General features: G+C 40.3%; 1 protein-coding gene across 15 annotated transcripts in view; it reads left to right on the top strand.

Annotated features, from left to right (window-relative positions):
• The window catches only part of tanc2b (tetratricopeptide repeat, ankyrin repeat and coiled-coil containing 2b), a 170137-nt gene that overhangs the window by 97615 nt on the left and 48289 nt on the right, over positions 1 to 24233 (top strand). For 10 of the 15 annotated variants that reach the window (XM_034218062.1, XM_034218070.1, XM_034218065.1 and 7 more), the window contains one exon: positions 21590 to 21706. The exons of 2 other annotated variants lie outside the window; for them this stretch is intronic. In XM_034218062.1, coding sequence (XP_034073953.1) covers positions 21590 to 21706 — 117 coding nt within the window. Of the gene's footprint in view, positions 1 to 3412; positions 3733 to 21589; positions 21707 to 24233 lie in introns of those variants that run through there. 3 more of the 15 variants (XM_034218073.1, XM_034218076.1, XM_034218074.1) reach the window with 3 other exon arrangements.

Genomic DNA, 24233 nt, shown 5'->3' with positions numbered 1-24233 from the left:
TGAGACGAGTTGTGGAAAAGGCTGGTAAAACTAAATGGTTCTACATCCTAACTAAATGCTTCATACGTTTTTAGAGATATTAAATGAACAGTAGGAGCGGAGGTACCCAAGACTGGAATGAGTTGCTACATCCAGACCTTTTTTACCTTATTTTCTCACAAAATCAAACAATCACAGCATCTCAATTGAATGTCAAGTGTGAGGATTTGCTTTTTTTCTAGGTGTTATTGCATGGTAAACTTGATATCTTAAGGTCATAAATCATATCACGTGTTTCATTGGTTGATGGAGTTTTGTAGTTATCAATATATTTATGTTTTGTCTACTTTTCTTTGCACTTCTCATCCATTTTGACATATAATCGGAGGTTCTTCATACAGGGCAGGTATACATATTATAGAAGTACTAGTACTACAATGTAAAAGTATTTTCTGCTTAAATGTGCTACTTGCTTTATTATTAGCAGATATACTTTACATATCAAGTTTTTATGATAAAGAATAAAAGGTTATAATACATGTATTTTATTACTGGATGTTTTAATCCAACAATTAGTAATAAGTCCTTTAAAGTTGTAGTTAATTTTAACAGCTTGAAATGCTATTGGACCATTTATTCAAACCAATGCATCATTTGAATGGGAAATCTGAATCTGCAAAGTAACCAGGTTTGCCCGTTTATGGCTTATTTCCGTATTTATGCATATATAACATAACATAACTGTATCACTATCAACACTTAAACCCAAAATACTTTATATGTTACAGTAGACTTCATACTGTATCGTGAAATCTGGACTTTTCCTATAAGTCCTCTCACACTGACCTGCTGTGCACCAGCTTGAGCATTTTTATGATCTCTTGTCCTCTCTGTATTTTCGGAGAGGCAGGCTGACATTTTGGACATCTCAATCTCCGTCTCTTCACGCCTCCTTAGCCAGCCTCGCGTTTTATATGGCATCTGGTATCCTCTGAGGATTTCTGAAATGAACACTGACATTTGGGACGTCTCAATCTCCACGCCTCCTTACACCAGCATTGCACCTTGGGAAAATGGTTCCTCAATTATTGTCATTATTTCTTGCCTCAACCGTCCCAGACGACACAGGCGCTCCGAATCATTTGTTCCGCTGAAAGGAAATTTGACATTTTCAGCTCCTCTGTCACAGGTGGAAAATAAAGAGTGAAGGTTAAGTGTAGGAAGGAGTCATGAAATGGAAGTATGATGCCCTCAGGCAAAGCACTAAAGAACCCGCTGCTTTAAGTGCTGTGACTTTTTCTTTATTAGATTCACACATCAGTTTAACAGTGTGTCAAAGTTACTTGATAGGAATAATACATATCTATATCTGCCATTTATTGCAGTTCATTACATTCTGATAAAGCTTGGTGAGAAATGGTGCAGAATAGTAAAAGAAAGACAGAACATCCAAGCTGTTACATTTCAGGATTTGTATACAAGTTAGGTAAGAAAACCCCTGACTGAATAAATGACTGTTAAAGTTACCTAAAAAGAAAGTTATGTTCTGTTTCTGTCAGGTAAATATGCAAAAAAGACACAGGGAGGGAGGATAAACTAGGCATGTTAAGAATGACAAAGCATGACTGACTATCGACAGAGCTGTGTGTAAAGATCAGAGTTTATTTGTTTAGCTTTAATCTGTCAGGTGCACATATTTGCACTAGATTAGGTTCAGTTTATGGAACACAAGCTCTTGGTTAGGTTAGGTTAGGTTAGGTTAAAGATTGTGGTGTGGTTGAGATACATGACAAAAACTCAGGTTACAATAACTACGAACATTTGGTGACTTTAGTACAGTTATTATATGACAAATAGACAGCCGTCTACTCAGTGATACTCCTTTGATTTTGGACCAATCCATCCACCCTGACCCCCTCCCTACATGGACTTTGTCGCTTTTCATACTTCCTAATTCACCGTTACTTGAATTGATTTTGTGGGATAAAATTAAACGGGCCCTAAATGCTAATTTCCAGGTTAATAATTGTTTTTAATGCCTCTGCTGTGACATGTTTACATGCTTTAATGTTCACCCTCTGTCTGAAACCAGAGCCCAGTCTGCTCTGATTGGTTAGCTGGCCGGGTCTGTTGTGATTGGTCAACCAATTAGAGATGTTCCACCCATTAACAAATCACATACAATGTGTTGGAGTGATAGCCAATAGAAGAGTGAGTGTTACATAGTGATGTCACTATGTTACAGAAGTAAACAAATAATTCCAATAGAGGCGTTTCAGGTGTGGGAGAGAAATTCCCTCTGGAAGGAACTTTGAGATGTTAGCCTTTGCAGATCATTTACATGCACACAAACCTACATAACACACTACAGGAAAGGGAAAACCCCCAAAAGGGTAATAGGGCCTCTTTAAAGTGCTTGATTTGTGAAGGTTTACAAACAGTGTATGAGAACAACCGGGAGCCTGGGGGCAATGTTTGACTGCAGAGATGGGAAGATCTGAAACCCAGGTTTTACGATAAGGACTGGCGGTGCACAGAATGGGACACTCAAAAACGTTGAACTGTAACTGTAGCACATCTGTAAGGCTTGTTGATAACATGCTGTGAAAGCTGCTTTGAGATGTCACGCTGGGGAAATAAGTGTGACTGGAGAAGATTAATAACAAACATTTAGAAACCAGCGGGCTTACAGCCTACCGGATATGAGCCCCCAACAAAAGCAAAGGCGGTACACAATAAACTCTGTGCCCCGTGGGGCTTGAACCCCTAAATAGCCGTAAAACACAGCTGCTGCTGTACAAATACAGTTTCAAGGGTAAAACAAGGACAGACGGGGATGCCGGAGCCCAAGAGGAAAAGGGAGTAGGTTTATTGAAACCTTTGCTCCTATCATATAACACCGCTCCTCTTTTATTTTTTTCACTCGTGATCTGATCGGCCCCCAAAGCGCTGTCCATGTACGGCAAAACTGTGTCCCTTTAATAATACCCTCGCACCCTCCCTCCCTTTTTTTATGCCATTTTCTTTCCTCCCTCTACCCACCCTTCTCCTCCCCCTCCTTTTGCTCAGTGGTTGCCATGACAACAGCAGCACTGCACCATTCATCTGTTGGAGACCTGAGCTCCTGTTTCTATAGTGAGAGTGCGCCTCTCACATCTATACATAACACGCTAAGCGCTAATGCAGTCACGAAGGCGAATCAGGCGCTCTGTGCTCCCGGGCTCCTTGCGAGAAAGGGCCTGTATGTTGTTGTTTAAAAATATATATATTTTTCATTTCATTTATTGTGGCAAATGTTTTAGTCACCTTTCAACCCTCGGTACTACTGCCATCATAGAGATGTCACCTCTGTGTCCCCCGGTGGCACAATGACTCGCTGCGTTCTCTTCCTTCGCCTACCTCCCCTTCCTCTTTCCTCCTCCTCTCGCTCCTCCCGTCACTGCCATATCTTGCCTGGCTCTGTATCACTTGCTGCGACTGTATTGAGCGAGCAGCATCAGCACTGAAACCTGTGGAGATTTCATCAGAAAGGGGAAGAAAAAGAGAGGTCCTCCCCGCGTTTATCCTCCCCTGCTCGGCTGCAGGTATTTTTTTTCTTTTCAAGTTTTCGTTTTCCCTTTTCTTTTCCTGCTTGTTTTTTGATGAACTGGTCATCGCTCAGGGAGGAAGGACTGTTCGTGTCGCTGGAGGGTGAAGGAGGGGAGCTGGTGCCGTACCCCAGCCTTCAGGAATGCCAGATCTGGTTTGAGAATGGTGAGCCCTGCCACACCCTCTATCGCTTGTTTCATTCCTCCTTCCGTCCCCCCTCCCCTTTCACCTGCGGCTCCACCTTGGCTCCAGCTCTGTCCGCTCTCGGACGCAGACATGGGGCTGAGGGGAGGCACGCAGAAAAGTGATTTCTCTCCGTGAAATTATGCGTTTGTCAGAGGGCTGCGCTCTAATGACAACGTAGGTTCGAGGACCTGTGAATCAACCAGAGTGCGATAATGTAAGTGTTTTTTCGTGGCGAGCTGCTCTGTTTCATGCGTCAGCGTGGGTGAGCATTCAATTGTCTTTGAGTGTGTATGTATGTGCGCGTCCAAGCACAAGCTGTGGGCGGCTAATGGTGCTCGTTCTTGTTGTTGTGTGTGTCACTTTTCCTTCCAGAGCACGGCATCATATGTAGCATATGGTTGCGTAAATGGGCTGAAGTTGGTGGGGAATAGTTTTTTAGCCCTCACCAAGCATTCAGTAGCAGCTGCTTGTTGTTGTGTACCAGAATCACCTCGTCATGTGCTGGGATGTGGATCCTCCTTCCAGTTCCAGAGCTGCGGGCTGCCTCTCTCCCTGCCTCATCCCAGGGGATTGCTAGCTGGTGTGTGTGAACAGAGCAGAATGTCTCAATAACAATGTCTGATAGCAAAACATAAGCACCTCATCAGCAGCTGCTATTGCTGGTCTCAGGTGAATGGTTTTTGATGAGGCGCCCACAGCCAGTTTTCACACCACTTAGTATCACCACCTGGAGAGTGCTTTGATGAGCTTACTTTGTCAGCTGTCATTCAGGACGCATCACGCAGTGACGCTAATAACTTCCATTTCGGGGTGGATGAATAGCCTTGTTGATTGTGTCCAAGGTGGAAGAACTGCTGAGTTTTAAGATCCCTCTTGGGGTCATTTGAATCTGGTGGAGTAGAACCAATGAGGTCGTCTCCAAGGACTTTCTACATTGTATTATTTCTCTCCCTCTTTAGACAGTTTAGCGTGGTGATGATTTTTTGGCAAGAAGTTGTTATTCCAGAGCGATTCCTTTCTTTCTAAATTTGAGCTGTACCCTCTGAGAATTAGACTTTCAAAGGACAGGTTTTAAAGGCTGAAAAGATCCTTATTTCTAAGGTCTCCAAACTTGTAAATGCTCACAATGACTCTACTTATTAGTTTTCCATTAAACTGAAAAGAGCTGATAATGGTAGCAATAGCATCCTCTCCTTTTGTTACTTGATGTACTTCTGTATTTTCACTATATGTGTTATATACCTGAGTCTGTGGGCCTTGAAAGAAACTTTAAAAATAGCAATTGAACCAGCACAGAAAAATATCAGTACTTCAAGTCTTGTTTGAGACAGTTATAGAGCTTGTAATTGACCACATAGTCTGCACTCTCTGGGAATACCCCTTGAAAATGTGTTTTTCCAAGGTTATTCTCATCTCTGCTTCTTCCTGCATTTTTCAAATGTCTTGTAGGTGTATGACACTGTGTATAATCTCATATTTTCACAAGACAGGTCAGGTAAATCTTTATTTTCAGTGCCTGGCTTCTCAACCAATGTGGCCCAAATGTCTGAAAATCAGCCAAATAAACCCTAGTGCAGTGGATCAGAGGGATATTGATTTATATAATTGCTCAATTTCCCTCCTTTACAACCCTTCAGCGTGTGTCAGACAAATGCCTTTTGGGCCCGGATATGTTCTGAAATAAATATGACACTCTATAATCCAACCTTCATTGGTGAGTTTTTAGGGATCTCTTAACCTGACATATAGTGTATAAAATGTAGCCCTAGCTGGACTAATATTGAATGCCTCTCAACAGTAATGTGATGTTAATTTTCTAGCCAGTGGATTATAAAGCTATATTCAACGTTAGATAATGCCTGATTTTGGATGCATCTGCAGGCTTGTTTCATCACTCAATCCTAATTACAATAGCCTGCTGACTGGCTCTATTGGTGTGTGGGCACATTCAGTACTATACTCGACACCTTGTCTATAAATCAAGCATTGGCACCATCACTGTCCTTTGAAATCCCTCACTTGTTTTTCAGTGCAAAAGGTTAAAGGAATCTAATTATGGAATTATAGAAATCTAGTTGGCCGGTGTCATGTTCCTCCATCCTTTCCATTCAATCAGGTGATGCAGCGACTCTTGCTTTCAGCATCTTATTTTTTTAAACGACTGTCTTCTAGGTCTGTTTCCTTCACAGTCAAACAGCACTTCTCAAATTTGAATGAGTAATCTAGAGAAGCAGTATTGCTAACTCAGTAACGACTCCCTGGTATCTAGAATTACAATCTTTTATTATGATGATAGAAGACGCAGTAAGTATCGCCATTAGCTGTGTTTATAGCAGGTAACAACCTGTAATTAGATATATTCCCTCAAAGCTTTCAAAACAGCTAACATAACCCCACTGCCAAAGAGATGTAACCCAGGCAGTGCCGTCCTTAGCAATTACAGGCCCATTTGTAATCTTCCTGTTTTCGATAAACTTCTGTAGAAAACTGTTTTTCAACCATGCACCAAAACAGCATATTACGACATTTTCAGACTGGTTATCAAGGAAACACAGAACTGCAAAAAGTATTAGAGAACTCAGAAATATTGTTAGTGCTGACAAGGAGACTGTCATCGAGTTGATAATGACAGTCTTGATAATTAAACATGCATTTAGGAAAGAGTATCTGTCTTGTTTCCTTCATACTTAACATAGTTTTTGCGATATTGGATACGGCGTTCCTCAAGGAACCATTTGTGGTACTTTTGTATTTTACTCCATATTATCTTTCATCAGAATGTTGTTACCGCTGTAGGAGGATTCAATGCTCATTTATTCATAGAGCCAAGAACAACTTTGAAACTATATCTTTTTAGTTTAGTTTTTCCATTTAGGACCTAGTAGAGAGAGTCTAAATCAATATTCAACTGTCTTGCCAAACAGATCAAAACATACAGAGCAATTTGAGACAATTTTAATTTCGAAGATCATCTCAGGAGCAAAGCCAAATACATTTGAAGACCTTTAACAAACACATTTTAAAATGTCCTCCACTGTCTTCGTTCCAAGCATTATTTCTTCCTTACATAATGAAAGTGGCAGCCATCGTTTTGTGAAATAACCTGCCTTTTGATTTTAGAACATCAAATTGACTCCGTATTATACCAAGCCCCCTCGTTTTTCTTCTGGGTTTTAATTCTCCAGGACTTTCATGTGTTCTCCTTTGGTTCACTCTTTAATCCCCATGAATGGATTTCTATTAACATATTATTTTATTTTATTTTATTGCATTGCTACTGATTGTTTTATCATTCCATATTATAATCCTCTTATTTAATTAACTTTTACTTTGGGACAATAACTAATTCAATTATATTCAAGGCTACACCCTTGATTGAGAGCTGCTTTATAAATATACTATCATTATTATTATTATTTTTCAGTGGGCCGGTGTTGTCTAGTTTTATCTGGATATTTAGCAGTACCTTTTTGAAAAAAAAGCTGTGGACTGGAAAAGAGAAACCCGCAGTGTGCTATAAATAGCAATAATAATGATTTGCTTACAAAACAGAGCAGTGGGTTACATATACCACCTCAGTGCTTTCTGCGAATGCTGGTGGTAGAGAGCTGAGCAAACATTTCTCTGTGAGATACACGCGGAGGCTTAAAGAAGTGTGTTATTGTGGGTGTATGTGTGTCCAAGCGTATCCGAACCCTTACACACTGTTGCACAGGACTGCAAAATGACACCAGCCTCAGCATTATCATTCACTACTCGTCTGTCTGCTGTTCACTTATTTGCTCCGACATTTCAGGGTACTTAGCCGCTATGAAGGCATTTGTCGGGATCCCAGCTTTGACTTTGTATCGCTGCAATCAGTCTGCTACCTACGGGTTTACAAAAGAGTACAAATTGATTACAGCCTGTGTCAGACATGAAATCATTTTGTTGGGAGAGGACTTTTTGTTCTGCTAAAAATAGAGCCAGATTATCAAATCTCCAAAACTCAAAATAACGGCCAATTATTTTTAGAACCAAATACTAGTCATTTATCTAAAATAGCTGATAAATGCTGGTCATCCTGGCCTCCCAAATAAAGAAAATGATTGCTTTTTCTCATTTTCTCAATGAGGAGCAAGACATTTATTATAGTCAGGAAGTTATAAATATCCACACTAGGGGCTGAACTCCAGCAGGGACAGAGGTCGAGGCAGCCTTGCTATTATTAGGCCACTGTATCAAGTGGTATCCTTGACAATTATGCTACTCTCGCTTTCTTAAAGTGCTATCGTAAACTTTACAGCTTGCTGGTGTCCTTCGGCCTCAGGAGTGCAGGCCTCCTGCTAAGCTTCATGTAAAAAGTTCAGGGTCACACTTTTCTGTGTCCCCCGCCGCTGAAGGAGTGAAACTATAAGAAAGTTAAGTTTACAGTGTCTGAACCTCTCAGTGTTAACAATAGCCTCTGTGCTTCAGCAGCTTAGTCATGAGGGCAGGGTCCTTCAGGAATGAAGGATTTGTTCACTGGAAGTGACAGCTGCACAAAAAGCCTGCAGGATGGACATAAGTACATATTTACACAAGAGGGCTTTAGACCAAAGATGGAATGATAAAAATATAGCTGCTCAGAGCAAATAAGTAGCCCAGTGTTGCAACATTTGATACAACAGTACACCATTGATCTACCTAAAATTGTGTCCAGCAAGAGGGCCATTTGAGCAATGATTATGAACAGTACTCTTGATTATGCTGTTTTACATTGGGTCTCTGTTTTTAAAAAGGTCCTTAGAAAAGTCTATGTCAGATCATGGCTTGTTTTTCAACCTCTGGATTATTTTAGCCTGTGTTCTGACATGAATCTGATTGTCCTCAACATTTGAAAGCACATGCCATTTGATTCAAATTAATTAAACGCCCTGCCAATCCATGTAGGAGAGCATGAGAATTCAACATGGTGTCCAAAGATAGATATTTTAAAAGAAGAAGTAAAGTATGTGCAAACTAAAGTCTAAAGAGTGTGGAGCATCTGACAAGCAAAAAAACACCTAAATAGTTCTGAAGTGGCCTTATATTCTGCATTAAGTGAAAATAGGGCGCCATATTTTGTAGCATCAGTAAAGGATATCAAATAACACAAAAAAAGATGCGCAGGATGCTTTTACTGGATCAGTGGATAAGTGTTACCATTATTTTGTAAAAAAATTAATACAAATTTGAGATGGTTATAAATTATAAAATGATTATTTTAACTAGCAATGTCAATCACAATCAATGGGATAGCTCAGTGGTTAAATATATAAGTACACAGGTTTGAATCCAGCCTACTTGGCATTGCAACCCCAACATTGTATCAATATAATAAAGGCACTCCCTTGCCCAAAAAAAAAATATATATATATATATACTTGTCACACTTCTCGACTAACTTTTTTCACCATCCTCTCGGAACCGTCCCGAAATACAATCTAAGCCGTCCCGAAATTAATGTGGACCGTCCCGAATTTAAAATGTTAGTTTTTCTACATTATCATTAGTTAAAATCATTCAAAGTGACATAAATAAAACATCATACAAATCATTAGATGATAATTTATCAACCTTTTTATTTGAGTAAATCATTCAATCACATAAACAAAGGCCAAATATATTTAAACAAACGAGAAAATTACTCTAATATTGAATCCAATCAAGTCCCATCCAATTAACAAAACAATCCAACACTGTGTCCTGAAGACAGAACCCAGAGTAACCACTAACCAGGATGAGAGTCTGTAACACAGTCAGGAGACCTTTACAAACGGCCCCGCCCCCTCGCACACAGACGGGAGAGAGAGATCTCATCTGGATTGGAAAGCTCGAAAATACATCATAGACGCATGTTGTAGTCTTATTGCATATTAGAAACGGAGTTGGTGAAACTAAAACTGCGATATAATGTGTATGTAGCAATAATACATATGGCATATTTTTTAAATGTCTCCAGTACCGATAAAAAGTCTGATAACGTCGGAGCTTAACGTTACCACTGTCTTTAATTCCGGCCCGGGGCCCGTTTAATACCGGGGCTCGGTAGCCGTCCCTACATGGGGAGAGGCGCAGCATATTGCTAAGGACTAAATACGATGGAGAGTTCTCATCTCAGCCTTATTACCCATAGGGGATGAAGAGGAGTAAGTAAATAAAGAGGCCAGCGCTCCAGGGTCTGGTTCTGCTGTGCGTTTTTGTGATGTAACGGTAAAACATTTCAGAATTCCTCCACGGGATGCCATTGTACATCACTCAACCCGCAAAATACACACACTCAGTACATAGCTAGACCCGCGAATTTGCTGGCCTGGAATTTGCGGGCACAGCTGTAGCTACGTACTGTGTGTGTGTGTGTGTGTGTGTGTGTGTGTGTGTGTGTGTGTGTGTGTGTGTGTGTGTGTGTGTGTGTATGTGTGTGTGTGCAACACGTTCTCACTCCCATCCCGTCACATATTGACGGACGGTCAGGGCCCCTCCCCGTCGCTATAGTACGTACAGGGTACCCCTTGCCCGTCAGGCTTCTACGGGCAGGGCGTCCCATAGACCTTCATTGCAGACAGCGGACCCCTTGACCGTCAGGCTTCTACGGGCAGGGCGTCCCATAGACCTTCATAGACCACGTGATCAACAACAATGGCCGACCTTCGTGTTATTCTCGGTGGAAAAAACTATTTTAAGGTTCATTTGGCCAATAAAATGCGTTTTGATGTCATTTTATGCGATTAATAGGAGTTGTTATTTCTGATTATTTGTGCAGTACATGTACATGATGTTTAGTTTGCTAGTTATGACGAAGATTACTTCATGAATGTGTACACATTCATGGTTGCTAAGGTGGTTGCTATGGACGCTGCAACAGCTCCCAGACCACGTGATCAACAACAATGGCCGACCTTCGTGTTATTCTCGGTGGAAAAGGCCTATTTTAAGGTTCATTTGGCCATTAAAATGCGTTTTGATGTCATTTTATGCGAATAATGAGTTTTTATTTCTGATTATTTGTGCAGTACATGTACATGATGTTTAGTTTGCTAGTTATGACGAAGATTACTTCATGAATGTGTACACATTCATGGTTGCTAACGTTTTTTTGGTGGAAATGTGTTTTTTCACAGCAAAGTCACCCTCTGTACTTGGACTTATTGGAAGAATCTAAAGGCAAGAACATCCCAAATATTCATTTAGGTCTTTATTTTAGACCTTTAGGGTTGCCGTCTGTGAGGAAAATAAATGGGGCTCAGAGCCTCGTATTTTTAAAATCTTTTTTTCCTTCTAATTTGTTATTCTTCTCAAAATAGCACACTGTTATTTACTCACCAATAACACACAATTATCCTTGCTTTTATTTATTGGTTTAATTCCATAATCTCGGGCTTTTTTGGCGTTCGCCAGGAACTGAATTTCAAAATAAAAATAACCGGAAACAGACGTAGGCCTATAAGGGACATTTCGAGCATCATTGCGATTGTCAACATTTCTGAGTTTAGGATGGCCGAAGACACTACACTACCCATAATCCCCAGCTATCGTTTAGGACTACAGTCCCCGTGATTAATCTTCAAGGTCTGGGATTGGATGTTGGAGTGGCAGTGCGCCAAGGTTACGCCGAGCGTCAAACAGCTGTTTGAAATGGAACGAAACCACGCCAGACTATCCAAAACTGGAATCGAACGCCCCCCCAGAACTACACACTACACTATTGTGTTTCGCAAAATGTTCTATGGGACGTCTCTACTGAACGTTTTCGTTTTCCCCACAATTAGAAGTTGCCAGTATTAAACACATTGGTGTTATCAAATGTAAAACATATAATTAATAAATGGGTGAAAATCGCTTGTGTCCATAATGCGCAGCATTAATACCCACATGACAGCTCATTGATACTTTGTAATTCTACTCCACTACAATTCAGAGGTTAACCTGGTATTTTTACTCCACTGCATTTATTTGAGTTACTTTGCAGATTCTGATTAATGATGTGAAATATAAACAACCCTTAAATCAGACTTTAGTTACACCTGAGTAAAATTCAGGGAAGGTGATTGTCAAGTGCCAACAATCAGGAGAGATATTTGATAGTTGGTGCTTGAGAAGACGAAACATGTATCTGCAATTGACTTGAATGGAAACGAGTAATAAAGTATATTCATTACTCGTTATTCTCTACTAATAGTTAATTAAAGACTGTATATTATGGCTATTTTGCACATCCCTTTCAAGATTTTCAAAGGTTTATTGACATATCATATACACAACTACGGTGTAGTTATGCAATCAACAGTTTATTACAAGACATCTATCAATATGTGTGTACCTCCACCATTAAACTGTCATATTCTGCACATTTCTTATTTTATCTATCTACATAAGAGTATAATCCATATGTATAATATCAGTTAAAATAAGTGCTTCAACATAGTTAACATTGCAGGAAAGCAATATATTAGACGTTAAGTACTTTGTCAGGCTTAATATTTATCTGTAGATAGATACCCCCAAAGTTTTTTTCTTATTTAAAAGAAGACCTTAATCTGTTATTTAATGTTTATATAAAGGTTTATTCATTTTTCTGTTTTGCACCTCCTCCTATTAATATCTTTGTACATCCTGCACTAAACTGTTTTATTGTAGAGATCACTTATAGTATCTTCTTGATTTTTTATATTCTATATTTATACTTTTCCCCTATGAAAGTATGTACTCTTAATATTTTTTGAAACAAATAAAACACATAAAAACAATAATTCAATAACGTGCTTTAACCACTAGGCGGTGCACACAAGGTACACACAGCCATAATAACTTTGTATTATTAGTGTTGGACACTTGTATGTACAACATCTGAAGATGTGTAGTTTTATTCATGCTTTCACATAATTTTACAGCATATTGCTATACTATTTCAGACTCAGTATTTACATTCTTACATTCAAAATTCAATCCAATTCAAATCAGTAATATCTTTAAAAACGACAAGTCCTTTTATATCAGCTGTGCACCGTTATGGTGTAAATATAACCTATCTATGAATTATATCAAATGTAAAAGTCAGCCGAATTAGTGTTGATACTGCAAGGAGACGTATTGTGTGAAGAGAAATTGAAGATGTTGTTTAATTGTTGAAATATTTATGATCCACGTCAAGTATTCAGTTTTGGCGGCATTTCTTCAGTTTTTCCAAAGGTCTTCTAATCAGGGCTCTATAAATAAAGAACTACGGCAGATCTGTAATATACAATGCAGCCGAACCGTGTATTACAATGCCGTTATGTGATGACTTTCAAAGAGAAAAGCAAGAGCACTCGGAATTAAGTATTATTTTATTATTTTAAAAATGTTTTCCGGATTTCATATAATATAAACACCAAATCCCAGCATGCATTGCGGCTAAAACATCCAATCAGCGTAGCTGAGGATCTTGGGTAATCGCTCGAAATGCCTACGTCTGTTTCCGGTTATTTTTATTTTGAAATTCAGTTCCTGGCGAACGCCAAAAAAGCCCGAGATTATGGAATTAAACCAATAAATAAAAGCAAGGATAATTGTGTGTTATTGGTGAGTAAATAACAGTGTGCTATTTTGAAAAGAATAACAAATTAGAAGGAAAAAAAGATTTTAAAAATACGAGGCTCTGAGCCCCATTTATTTTCCTCACACAGACGGCAACCCTAAAGGTCTAAAATAAAGACCTAAATGAATATTTGGGATGTTCTTGCCTTTAGATTCTCCCAATAAGTCCAAGTACAGAGGGTGACTTTGCTGTGAAAAAACACATTTCCACCAAAAAAACGTCAGCAACCATGAATGTGTACACATTCATGAAGTAATCTTCGTCATAACTAGCAAACTAAACATCATGTACATGTACTGCACAAATAATCAGAAATAAAAACTCATTACTCGCATTAAATGACATCAAAACGCATTTTAATGGCCAAATGAACCTTAAAATAGGCCTTTTCCACCGAGAATAACACGAAGGCCGGCCATTGTTGTTGATCACGTGGTCTATGAAGGTCTATGGGACGCCCTGCCCGTAGAAGCCTGACGGTCAAGGGGTCCGCTGTCTGCAATGAAGGTCTATGGGACGCCCTGCCCGTAGAAGCCTGACGGGCAAGGGGTACCCTGTACGTAATATAGCGACGGGGAGGGGCCCTGACCGTCCGTCAATATGTGACGGGGTGTGTGTGTGTGTGTGTGTGTGTGTGTGTGTGTGTGTGTGTGTGTGTGTGTGTGTGTGTGTGTGTGTGTGTGTGTGTGTGTGTGTGTGTGTGTGTGTGTGTGTGTGTGTGTGTGTGTGTGTGTGTGTGTGTGTGTGTGTGTGTGTGTGTGTGTGTGTGTGTGTGTGTGTGTGTGTGTGTGTGTGTGTGTGTGTGTGTGTGTGTGTGTGTGTGTGTGTGTGTGTGTGTGTGTGTGTGTGTGTGTGTGTGTGTGTGTGTGTGTGTTTCGCGGGTTGCTAAATGTTTTGTGCGTGTATGTTTATGTTGACAAGGAGGGTTAATAACTGTGTGCTACACAAAACGTGCAGTCGGTTTCATTTTCATCGCCGTTTGTAGTAGAGTTAGCAGGGTATTTTTATTTTAACTCGTCCCAAAATTATTTTGTATCCTCCCTTTTCGACGACGGGACGTCCTTAAGCTCGAGCCCTGGTCCAAACACAGCTCCCTTGCGGCTGAAAGGTGCAGAATGATTGAGCGAAAGATGATATATTGAAATTGGTTGTCCTAGCACACTTCAGCTTTAAAAAGGGAAAAAGATTATTGGATTTTGATGTATGAATACAGAGAAATAAATATGTTTTGGAATCTTTTGCTAAATCTGTTAGCAATATGACCATGGATTTGATATTATGTGTTGAAAAGGCATTTTTCATTTTGTCTTCACTCCAGGCCTGTCTCTTCATGTTTGGTAAATTGAATTTGGTCTCAACTTGAAAATCAGCCTTACCCGCACTGTGAGGATTAACTAACTATGTCTCTCCGTCAAGGTTTATTAGCCAATCAGATTCCAGACAGCTTGTCTTGGCCCAAGGCTGGATGGCCGAAATCTTTGTGAAAAATCAATGTGGTTTTGGACATGTTGATGGAAAAACAGCAAAACAACCAAATCTCAGACTTATTCCTCCCAAATAATGTACTCATTTGTAGATTTGCCTTTAATATACCTTGATTTAGTGCTGGTGGTCTAATTATCGCAAAATAAGGTTAAGTGAGGTGTTGAGTTAACAGCGTTTGGGGCGAGGGAGAGTTCAGCTAATGAGTGCTCTTTGAAAATTAGCCCCTCCTCTTAAAGTTCTGCCTGTGCCTCACCTTGCTCGGCTAATCCTCCCAAGGCTGTAATGATAAATACCCAGGTTGGTGTGCATGTGCAGACACTTTCACACACACATATAAAAGAGGGAGAGGCAGTCTGGCTAATGGACATGCACTTGCTGCTGCTGACTGCCTCTGTTTTGATGCTGCATAGCAACATCTGGTGTGCATTGTTCAACAAGTCAAACAAACAAAATCACCCGTGGTCCATTGGCTGGATTACTGGAGGCCTTGTGTACGCGTTAGCCTCCGGGCCGCATGTTAAGACTGGTGAATTTAATGTAAAATAGCACATCTGAAGATCTCAGTATCAGGCACACATTATAATCAGCCACATCTCGTTTCAGTCCATGTATCATTTATTTAAAAAGTACTCCACTCATTATTCATGGCACTTCATTAAGATTGTCTGTCTTACGATGGACAGCAGAATCTGTCTGCACCTCCTAGTCTTTTTCCTTGTCAAAATCTGGTGCCTAAATTACCCACAATTCAACTGAACCACCAATAGTTATATTTATGTATATATACTGTATGTATGTATGCAATATAATCCAATGCCAATATGTGTCTGTAGTATATTTCTATATATGTCTTATAGCTTAGTGAGATTGTATATTGTAGTGCATTAGTATCGATCTATGTGTTATACAGGTAGCAGCCAATGTAGTCTGGGTGGAGTTCCCCTTTAAAAGGAGGACTTTATTCATTCATGAATTCATTCAGTAAGCCTGTTTATGGACAATGTCCTCCTCTGTCTAAAAGATTAACATCAAAGCATTATTATTATTATGGTACCACTTTCTGTTCTGTAAAAGGCGTTGAAATGTCACATTAACATCATTGTTTTAGTCATTTCTGTTGAAAATATTCTTAGAAATATTTCTAATGTAAGGCATGATAGCCAATTTGACTTTGATATTTCATACATAAGCCATATCAAAATATATGTAATTCATCCTTAACAAGAATGTGAATTTTATGTAACCAAATCAGCTATATCCATCCTGAAGAATAAATAAATATATAACCATCTTTATAGTCCTCAAAGATCAAGAGGAGATGGAAGATAGCCACAACACAAAGGATCAGAGCCTCAGCTGCTGCAGCTCGTATATCTGAAGCTGCATTCCTTGAATGGAGCTGAACAGGGGAATGCCGTAAGAGTTGTCGATACAAAAAGGTTGTTTGATTACATTTGAGCGGATGTGTTGGGAGTTTGAAGCTTTTAGTGTCGGTGAAACCATCCTCTCCCTGAGTTACCAACACCTAGGAAAAGACGGAAAAGACTCGCCGTTTCCCTGTGCTCTGCTGTTGCCATAGTGACCAGAGCCGCATGCTCGGTTTCTGTAAAACTCTGCTTGGGTTGCAGACAGCTGGGCGATGTATGTCCTCACCCACATTATTATGTGTGTGTATATGTGCGTGTGTGACACTCAGACAGCGGTTCAGACAATACTTCATCACCATGGAAATGTCTCCTTTCACGTACTTATCGTTCACTTATCTGAAGAAAATGAGAGATTGTGCATTGCATATTCGAGTCTCCAATTCATATTCAGATCTTGTCGTATATGTTGAAAACCCAGGTTGTGTCAGTGGGGACCATGGTGTTGAAAATAAGCTTTCCCCTTTCATTTGCACTCTGAATTAGAATCACAATATTGACTTTATTTATTGTTGATGATTTCACCAAAGGCTGTGTGTACGCACAATCTAGGGAATAGAGATCAGCTTCTTTAAAAAAAAAAAAGTAAACTGTCCATTGTCACCAATCTCTCCGCATCCCCCCCTCCCTGTTCTCACTCTAATCTCACATGTACACACATGCATACTAACGCATGCATATTCATTTTCACACCCTCGCATCCAGAGCATGTAACAAATATCTATTTCACAGCCACGTGCACACACAGACTAGAGATATGTATTCATAAGCTCATTAGAGGAGTGGATTTGCCTGCTGCCATCCATCACGCCGTCACCCATCCTCAGCCTGGCACACACCGACAACAGGACTGCACGAGAGAAGTCCCTGGGATGTAGTCTCCTGGAGCCGCAGATAGAAAGGGATTTACTCCTCACTTCGCCATTTCACAGAGGTGAGATCAAGGAGACAAAAACCAAGAGAAATGGTAATCTACCATTCGCTGTAGTTTATCCAGAGACTGATATTCTGTCGAGGAAAATTGCTTTAAGTCTCTTTGCACAGTCAACTGGAGATGCACAGGTGTACTGTAATAAAGTTAAGATTGTAAAAAAAGCTGTTTACATATCTGATGTAATTGCCGTGGGTGCTCTTTCCGGAACACGGTCACGTGGAAGCTCAGCCTGTGACTGGCTCTCCGTAGCTTGTTACAAGCCACTGCAAGCTGTTGCAAGTTTGTTACTGCAGGTGCAAGAGCAGCTTATCCAAATAAGGCAGGACTGTGGTTTGAAATTGAAATTGACAAATGTTACTTTGGGCCTCACCATGTGAATGTTTCAGGACTCAAGAAAAAAACCTGACAGTTAAGAGAGACATTGTTGAATATGTGTAGATTTTGATAATATCTCTGATACGGCTTTCACACCAGCGCTTTTCCCTTTCTAGCTCCGAGCGGGAGGTTTTCTGGTTCAGCTCCGGTTTCCCTTTTCTGCTCCCGCTCTGTTCACACCGCCCAGAGCTGCCGCTGCTGCGTCATGACGTCACCGTTTACGTGCCTGCTTCATAAAATCCACACCGCGCGGAAATCCCTCACATCGACAACAACAACAATGGCCGATTGTATTGAAGCGCTGTTCGCTTTGGTTATCCTCTTACGAAACGAAATGGAAGGCATCTGACGACTTTACAAGGGACGACTTTACTTGGAACTTTACAAACATCACATGCGAAATGCAAGACTTCTTTGTGGTCTTCAGCATCTACTTCAACCCGCCTCGACGTAAGAGAGACGTAAGCGACGCCGCCTCTTAGCTCCGAAGCTACCGACAATTTTTTGGAGCTGGAAGTGAACCGGATTCCGGAGCTAAGAGGCGGGGCCTCTGCGGTGTGAACAGGAAAAACCGGTACTTTTCAGGCTCCAGCTCCGAGCCGGAGCTGAAAACGCGTTGGTGTGAAAGGGGCATGTGTGGTTGATGATAGTGTTTGCCCTGTAATTCATTTGTGAGTCAGCAGAAAGAAAGGTTAGGAAACAGATCTTTTTTTTCAATGGTTGTTAATAACATCCATTAACTGGAATATGCCTGCTTTTCTTTTTTTTCAATTCACTTGTGCAGACAAGTACTAGGACCCTTACTATGAACATCAAAATACCAGAATTATAAAACAAATATGTATGGAAAACCAGTTTATAGCTTAAATATGTGAAATACAGTTTTTTGTTGTGTACAGCACCATGTATTGGCCTTTTTTCTTTTATTATTACATCCAAAAGTAAAGTAAAACTACGGAATAATGATCATTTGTCTTCACTTGCACATTGTTTTACTCTTTGTATGTTTTTTAATTATTAGATGTTTATTGACTCACTTGTATAGCTATTTTCCATCATTTGAAACATCTCAATACCAGCAAAACAAGACATAAGCACACCTTTTTAGGTTCATTGTAGTCTAGATTAATAAGCATAATACTTCGGTCTTTAACCCATTGAATATTTGCCAAAATATAAAACTAGTAAAAGTGATTTTGAGTTGTTTGTCTGGCATAAGACGTTGAGTTCCTCTCATGGCAGTTGATCCAGCCGTGGATAGTGCTCGCTGCTCCTTCTTCCTGCTGGCTGTCAGTCTGAGTTTCTCACTGTGGCATCTGTGCTGGCTCCCTTCCTAGATGTAGTCAATTAGCAGGGTCCTCTCCAGACCACACCAACACAATATTAACACTGTGTGTGGCAGGCATCTACTTTAGACACATACTCATAGCTCTGAAGGAGTTCTTTATTTCCTCTGCCAAGGAGATTTTGTTTTTGTTTATCTGACTGCGTGTTTGTGAGTGAGCAGAATATCTCAAATCTGGACAACAGATTGCAGTGGATTGGTGGAAAGTTGGACCATGGGAAACGGAAAACAAGTGCATAGTTTTTGATGCAGATCCGGATAAAGGATTTAGAAAAACTCGTGTAATATGCTCACAGTTTGTTGTGAGATGGCTCAACAGCTACTGAAAGGATTGCCATAGCTACACAAATTCTAAACCACAATTACTAATGACATTTTAAGGTCAATACGTTTGCCCAAATACCTGCATCTATGACAATCCCATCAACCTCAGCTACCATTTGTCTGGAGCTAGTTAGCAAATAAAGCATGTTAGCAACAAAGATGGCAAACATATCCTTTTAGCCAGTTAGCCCTTCTCACTGCGAGCATGCTGGCTTTAGCATGTATCTCAGAGCGTTGCTGTGCCTATGACTAGAGCTGCCAGCATGGCTGTAGACTCGCTTTTGTACAGATAAATAAAGGATTATAAGCTCCCTTATGGCATGGCAAATCCTACCACTGATACATATCATAAAACCCTTTAAACCCCATTAGATTACCAGCATTTGGAGAAAAGAAATCGGACTCACTACGAATAAATCAGAGTGAGTTTCTGAGGATTTGATGCCAATTTTCTTAAACTGAATTCAAAGTAAGTATAAATATGCTTCTCAAATGGCAAGATAAGAAGATTGTGCTGCCTGTTGCAAAAGCTCTTACATGTTTTCTGTTATACTGAACATACTGTACGTTATACTGTATGTTGCATTGCTGCTCCTGTAGTATACTCTTTACACCACTTAAGACATACAATATATACAGATGGACAACTCTACTGTCAACCCATTATACACAGAAACACACATGCATTATACTGGCATTAGCTGTAACATGAATCCCAAGCGCAAGCGTTAAGAAGCCTGTTCATTGTTGCTTGAAAAAATGTTCTTCAGCTGCTGCTTGTGACTTCCTGCTCACACCACTCTGGTTCAGCGCGGTGCTGCTGCGCCGGATAGCTTTGGACATGTGCACTCACCCATAATAACAATGGTTAACAGTCGCAGCATACACTACATCATCTATTTTAAATCCTCATTTAACCAGATTAGCCAATTATAAACACATTATTCTTAATTCCTGCACACACAATGAGCCATGAACAAAATGGAGTTGATATAAGCTTCATTTCTTTGCACAGTTTGACCTGTATCCAGCTCCATCAAAGTTGCAATTTCAAGAAAAGGAGAACTTGTATTAAGGTCAGAGATAATATGCCTAGAAAGATGTGTTCTTATTATGGCTGCAATTTATAATAATTTGCATTGTCGATAGATCTGTCTGTTGTTTTTTTGATAATCATTAATTGTCCTGTCAGAAAACTGTAATATAATGTTTTACAAAGCCCACAAAGTCGTCCTCAAATGCCTTTTAATGTCCACAACAAAGAAACAAACAAAGATATTCACTGCTGCTATAGAGACGTACACAAACCACAAAATGGAAGCATCTAAGAAGCTGGAATTAGAGAATGTTGCTATTTTTACTCGAAAAACAACTCAAACTGAGTAAATTATCAAAAATAAATGGCGATTAATGTAATAGTTCACAACGGATTGATTGATATTTGCAGCTCTTGTCCCAAAACTTGAGTGTGGGTATTGCTTCGGCGGTCACACTTCTAATAGATGATATATGTTGTGTCCCCCATGTCTGCTATGCATCCTTGCAAAGCTCTTCTATGAGTAAAGAACTGCCATTGAATGGATGGTTTAGTTTTGCTTGGCATCTCTCCCTGTGGGTAAAACAAGTGTTCTTTGGTATAAACACCCCTGTGCTGTGAAATATTTTGCCTGCAGCCACAATGTATGCACCATTGATACCAGTCTGGGTAACAGTGCTTACAATCCCTGTGGCGTGACCAAGAACCCAGAAAAATATCATTGCACAACCACCACCCCCGGCTTTCTGCACGCTCCCCCCTCTGAATCTCATGTCGAAGGGATTTGTTTGATGTCTCAGACTTTGTGCTTGAGTCAGGCGCGAGAACATTCCAAAAATGGATCTCATTTGCATACTTGCTGTGATTATGACGCTGGACAAATAGACACAACAGTACTTTTTTTCACTCCCATATTTTCAGCAAAATGTCCATCTTGTTTTGTGCTCTGTGATTGAAATGCAGGCCGACACAGAGGAAGTATCATATACAGAGGAAGTATGGTGATATTATTACATTTTGGTGGTTGGTTGAGGCTCTATTAGTATTGGTTTGCTCTATCCCACTTCCTGATTGCCCATGCAGCTTGTTTAGTCATACTTGAGCTTTATTTGACCCAAGGCAAATAAAAGCTGCCTAAAAAAGCCTTCAGGATGTTTTCATTTGATCAGTGTGGTTCTTCAAGCTCATAAGCTCTCTGTCTTCCTCCCTTTTCTGTCCTGTCCCTGTCACTCCTCTCTTTCTTCCATCTCCCTGATCTGTGTATGTGTTTGTGCGTGTGTGTGTGTACATGTTGTCCTCTCCTGTCTCTATATGTGTGTACGCTTTCTGCTCCCAGCCCCTCTGCGGAAAGCAAAGTTTGTGGAGAGCCCTCGCATTCCACAATCAGAGCTTGGCTCCCCTACACACACCTCCACCACTGCCAAGAACCCAGACCTGGACACATTCTGCCCTGGTAAGTTTTTGGCCAGCTCATCCCTCATTTCGTCCTGTTCATTTCGGCATTTTAGGTTCCTGTAGGTAGTGATGTAATGTAGTGAAGGACTTTTACTCAAAAACGGTACTTAAGTACAATTTTGGGGTACTTGTGCTTTACTTGAGTATTTTTATTTAATGATACTTTCTACTTCTGCTCCACTACAAGCCAATATTGTACTTTTTCCTCAATAAATGTATTTGACAAAATGAGTGACTTGTTAGTTTACAGATCCAGCATATTGGCTAAAACTAAATATAAATAAACTATGCTGTATAATTATAGGTTAAGATATTGAGCAGCAGTGTATAAAGTAATTTAATTAGCTCCAGTACTGTTGGTACTTATTGTAAGTATATTTTGATGCCTATACTTTTGTGCTTTTACTTGAGTAAAATGTACCCTAGTTTTACCTTAGTATTTCTACTTTTACTAAGGTAAAATACTTCTTACTCCACTGCAGAGAGAGTGACACACACAGAGAGAGATGGGGGTGAATTATGACCGTTATTCTGCCTGCTGCTGCAAAAACATTGCTAAGGTCATTAATAAATAACTTTGCTACACCCACAGTGTCCTCTCTGTCGCGCTAATCCTCCCTCGCTGCTTCCTCCCTCGCTGCTTCCTCCCTCGCTGCTTCCTCCCTCGCTGCTTCCTCACTCTGCCCTGCTTCTCGGACGTAGAGCTTGTTTAGGTGCCGGTGCTGTTTTTCTGTTAACTTCTCAGTCAGTGGTTGCTCCGTACTCCTGCAGACGGTCCAGATTTCCCTTCTCCCCCCCCCCCCTATCTATCCTTGTCACATCCCCCTCTCCCCCTTCTTGTCTCTCCCCTGCTCACACAGTCAAAAGCAGGGTTACTCTGGGATATTGCTCTGTTGAGATTTGGTTCTGGTATATCTGCTTTCTGATCTTGCCTCTCCTCTTCCTGTTGCCACTGAGAAGTGCAGCGTTAGCTTCCTGACCTGTGTTGTTGGCTCGACCTCTGCTGGCTGGAAGGACTTGTCGCCAGAGTAGGACGATGCCGTCGCAAAACACCCCAGGGTTGGGTGAAGACATGAGAGAAATAGCGATGGGAGGTCTTAGTGCTTAACTTTTGTTACTTAGGGAGGAAAATGGTCAACAGAGGGCAGCAGCCTTTCCCTCTGCCCAACTCTTCTGCTGAGTTTCTGCTCTATGGGAAGTAAGTGATCTGTTATAGAAACATGCTACATTTGTATAGCATTCCTCTTGGATATAATGGATGCAGAAGTGTTGTCCCCATAGCTTTGTTTTGCATCATTCCTGTGAAATAGAGTGTGTAATAACCCATCAGTTGTGATGAGCTGCTAACATCTCCTGCAGATGTGACATTTCAGGGTTGAAATGGGAATTTCTGGCATCATTGAGGCAGGAAAAGAGTTGATTATAACCAGGAACTCTGTGTCTGTGCAATAACAACTTGAGCTGGAGAGGAACCAAGAGGAAATAAGATGAGTTTTCTTGGGGGGTGGGGAGGACTCACGCCTCCTGGATGGACAGATGGACATCTTAGCTCTTAACAAGGGCACTCTGGCATGAGGGGCAGCAGGGCAGTGACTTAAACATCTGATCGCATGCCAGTCAGCACTTTGCTGCTGACACTGGCTAGTGTCCTCTATCAGCTGATTTTTATGGTCTACAAAAGGAATTTGTGGTCCCATAAATATGGTTTGTGAATATTTTGTGAGATAGCTTGTAAATGTCACCCTCAGCCGTCCTCTGTATATCACACAAGTTAGCTCAAGCTTCTTGTGGTGGTGACGGATAATGGTGTGTGTATTTTGGTTGTCATTTTAGTGTTTATCTGAAATGTGTTGTTACCATTTTTGTATTATAAAAGTAAAGAAGAGGTTTTAAAAAATATTGATGTTGACCACAATGGGCAGGCTGAGCTCCAGCAGGGGAACGAGTGACAAAGAGAACTAAAAACTTAAAATAAAAAGCTAGAAACAAGACTAAGCCGAATCATATTTAAATGGTCTAAAGAAATCCATTATTACAAAGGAAAGTACAAAGAGTATTTTTCGTCAGACTGATTACGGTTGGAATAACAAGTTATCAACGTGTATTCACAGTTTCTTGAAAAATAAATACCTGATGCAAAAAAAAACAATACATATTGAATACATAAAGCAGTGCGAAACATTGCCGCATTGGCCAAATGAACCGGAAATGTTAAAGGTATAGTTTCTATGGTAACAACAACCACACAGGAACAAGCTGTGGTCATTTATCATCGGATCACGCACTCGTAACCCTAATTCCTGATCTGCTTTCAAGTCTAAAACCTCCAAATATTGTTGGATCGATAGCATCTTGCTGTGCACACGAGGAATGTGAAATTCACTCCTCTCTTGATTAGCTTTCCAGTCGCTGCTTTATACTAGTGAGGCGTATGTTCTATGTTATTCATGTATTTCTGAAATAGGTGTGAATCTACCCTCTTTCCATTTCCGTTAGCTGTCAACAGCTTCCGTTGGAATTCATTC

This window comes from Gymnodraco acuticeps, unplaced genomic scaffold, assembly GCF_902827175.1.
Source record: "Gymnodraco acuticeps unplaced genomic scaffold, fGymAcu1.1, whole genome shotgun sequence".
Lineage (NCBI taxonomy): Eukaryota > Metazoa > Chordata > Actinopteri > Perciformes > Bathydraconidae > Gymnodraco > Gymnodraco acuticeps.
This window is presented reverse-complemented; position numbering and strand designations above follow the sequence as displayed.